Consider the following 1884-nt stretch of genomic DNA (forward strand, 5'->3'; position numbering starts at 1 on the left):
GGTGGGAGACGTCAGCGTCTGCTCTTCTCTCGGCATTTCCAGGCTGGTGGGAAAGCTGGGAAGGACTCCGGGAAGACCAAGACCAAAGCAGTGTCCCGTTCCCAACGGGCTGGATTGCAGGTGAGCAGGGGCTGAGGTGTGCGTGACTGAAAGTCGGGCGGGTCTTCCATCTGTTGGTTTGTCTGTGCAGTGTGAAACCTTCACACTCTGTCTGGAATGATGTAAGGATCGTGAACCAGACGTTAGCACACCCGGCCAGTGTGTGCTAATGAGCATATCTATGCAGGGAGGAAAGCAATTCCCTTGTGGCCATTGCTGGGAATCGTGAAAGTTGCTGATGTGAGTTTGGCATACACTGTCTTAACTGGATTCTCAAGTTCTGAAATGCAGCCCGTGCTTCTGCCACTGGGATTTTGCTGCCCACAATGTGGTTTTGTGCAGAGCCTTTCTGTCGTCACAGCCGGTTCATACTTCTGTTATTTTGCAGTTCCCTGTTGGCCGCATCCATCGGCACCTGAAGTCCAGGACAACCAGCCATGGGCGTGTAGGAGCCACAGCTGCTGTGTATAGTGCTGCAATCCTGGAGTACCTGACAGCTGAGGTAAATGCCTGCAAGGGGTGCCAGCAAGTTGGTCAGTCCCCAAAAGGTGTAACAACCAGTGCCTACTGTATTTGACAGTTTGGGCTGGGGTGTGAACTCTTCATGTGCTTTGAGATACTTTTAAAGTGTCTCAAAGAGCAAAAAACCATGAAATAGCACTCCTCTGCATTTCATGCAGATCCTGCAGTGTGCCTTGTAGGAAAAATGCAGAATGTGAAATAACTTTGAGAATGGGCCTTTACAGTATGTCATATCTGCTGTAGAACACTTACTCTGTCATTGGGAAAACCAAATGCAGAGCTCCAAAGGAGGAACCCCTTGAAAAGAGACATTGTTTGCTGTCTTGTTGTCACTAGTTGTGACACTGTATTTGGAGCAGAGAATTGAACAGCTAAGAGTGTGCTGTTGGTCTCACTTGATTGTGTAACTATTGAAAAATGGTCTTTTTTCAGGTCCTTGAGCTGGCAGGAAATGCATCCAAAGACTTGAAGGTGAAACGTATCACTCCCCGTCACCTGCAGCTTGCCATCAGAGGAGATGAAGAGCTGGATTCTCTGATCAAGGCAACAATTGCTGGTGGTGGTATGTCAGTGCTTGCTGTTTATGGGTGCTTGGGTGGCATGAACTGTCACAGACTTGAAGTTAGTTAGTGTTGTCATTTTATTTGAAGCATGAAGTTTAGGAAAATTGTTGAAGAAAAATAGCATGGTCTTAACTGTTGTTCTTTTTTAGGTGTAATACCACATATCCACAAGTCCCTCATTGGCAAGAAAGGACAGCAGAAGACTGTCTAAAGGATACCAGGATTCCTTGTTATCTCAGGACTCGAAGTACTTAATTTGTCCAGTGTTGGTGATTCCAGTGGACTGTATCTGTGAAACACGATTTTGCCTTTTTTTAACTTTGAGAAGCTAAAGCTCCCTTGAGCTTTCTAACAAACCAAATTTCTGCGTTGAAGTCTTAACCATATTTAAGTGTTACCATGGCTTCAAAGAAGCTATTGTGTTTGTAGTGGGTTGTAATTGAGCTGACTGTTTTTAGATTGGTTTAAGTAAAGGAAATGTTTGGTTTTGTACAGACTTTTCATCTACTAGAGTGGAAATACTCAATAAATGTTATGTCAGGACTGATTTGTCTCTTTGTCATTAGCTGGAAAGTCTGGTCTCTACTGTGCAGCTCTTGAAGTTGTTCCAAGAGCATGTAACTGACAACCCTTCCTGCTGGGCTTGGGGCATCTTGAAATACAGCCTAAGAATACTGCAGTCAGTAAATTCCATGTAGGG

General features: G+C 45.1%; 1 protein-coding gene across 1 annotated transcript; it reads left to right on the top strand.

The window, feature by feature from the left end:
- Positions 1 to 6: 6 nt before the first annotated feature.
- LOC102038543 (histone H2A.Z) lies at positions 7 to 1731 on the top strand (the record flags this gene model as incomplete). The annotated part of the gene is made up of 4 exons (XM_005418183.1): positions 7 to 120; positions 488 to 601; positions 1054 to 1183; positions 1334 to 1731. Coding segments are annotated over 4 exons (420 nt in total), but the record flags the coding sequence as incomplete, so codon positions are not given.
- Positions 1732 to 1884: the final 153 nt, after the last annotated feature.

The sequence above is a fragment of the Geospiza fortis genome, unplaced genomic scaffold (genome assembly GCF_000277835.1).
Source record: "Geospiza fortis unplaced genomic scaffold, GeoFor_1.0 scaffold11, whole genome shotgun sequence".
NCBI lineage: Eukaryota > Metazoa > Chordata > Aves > Passeriformes > Thraupidae > Geospiza > Geospiza fortis.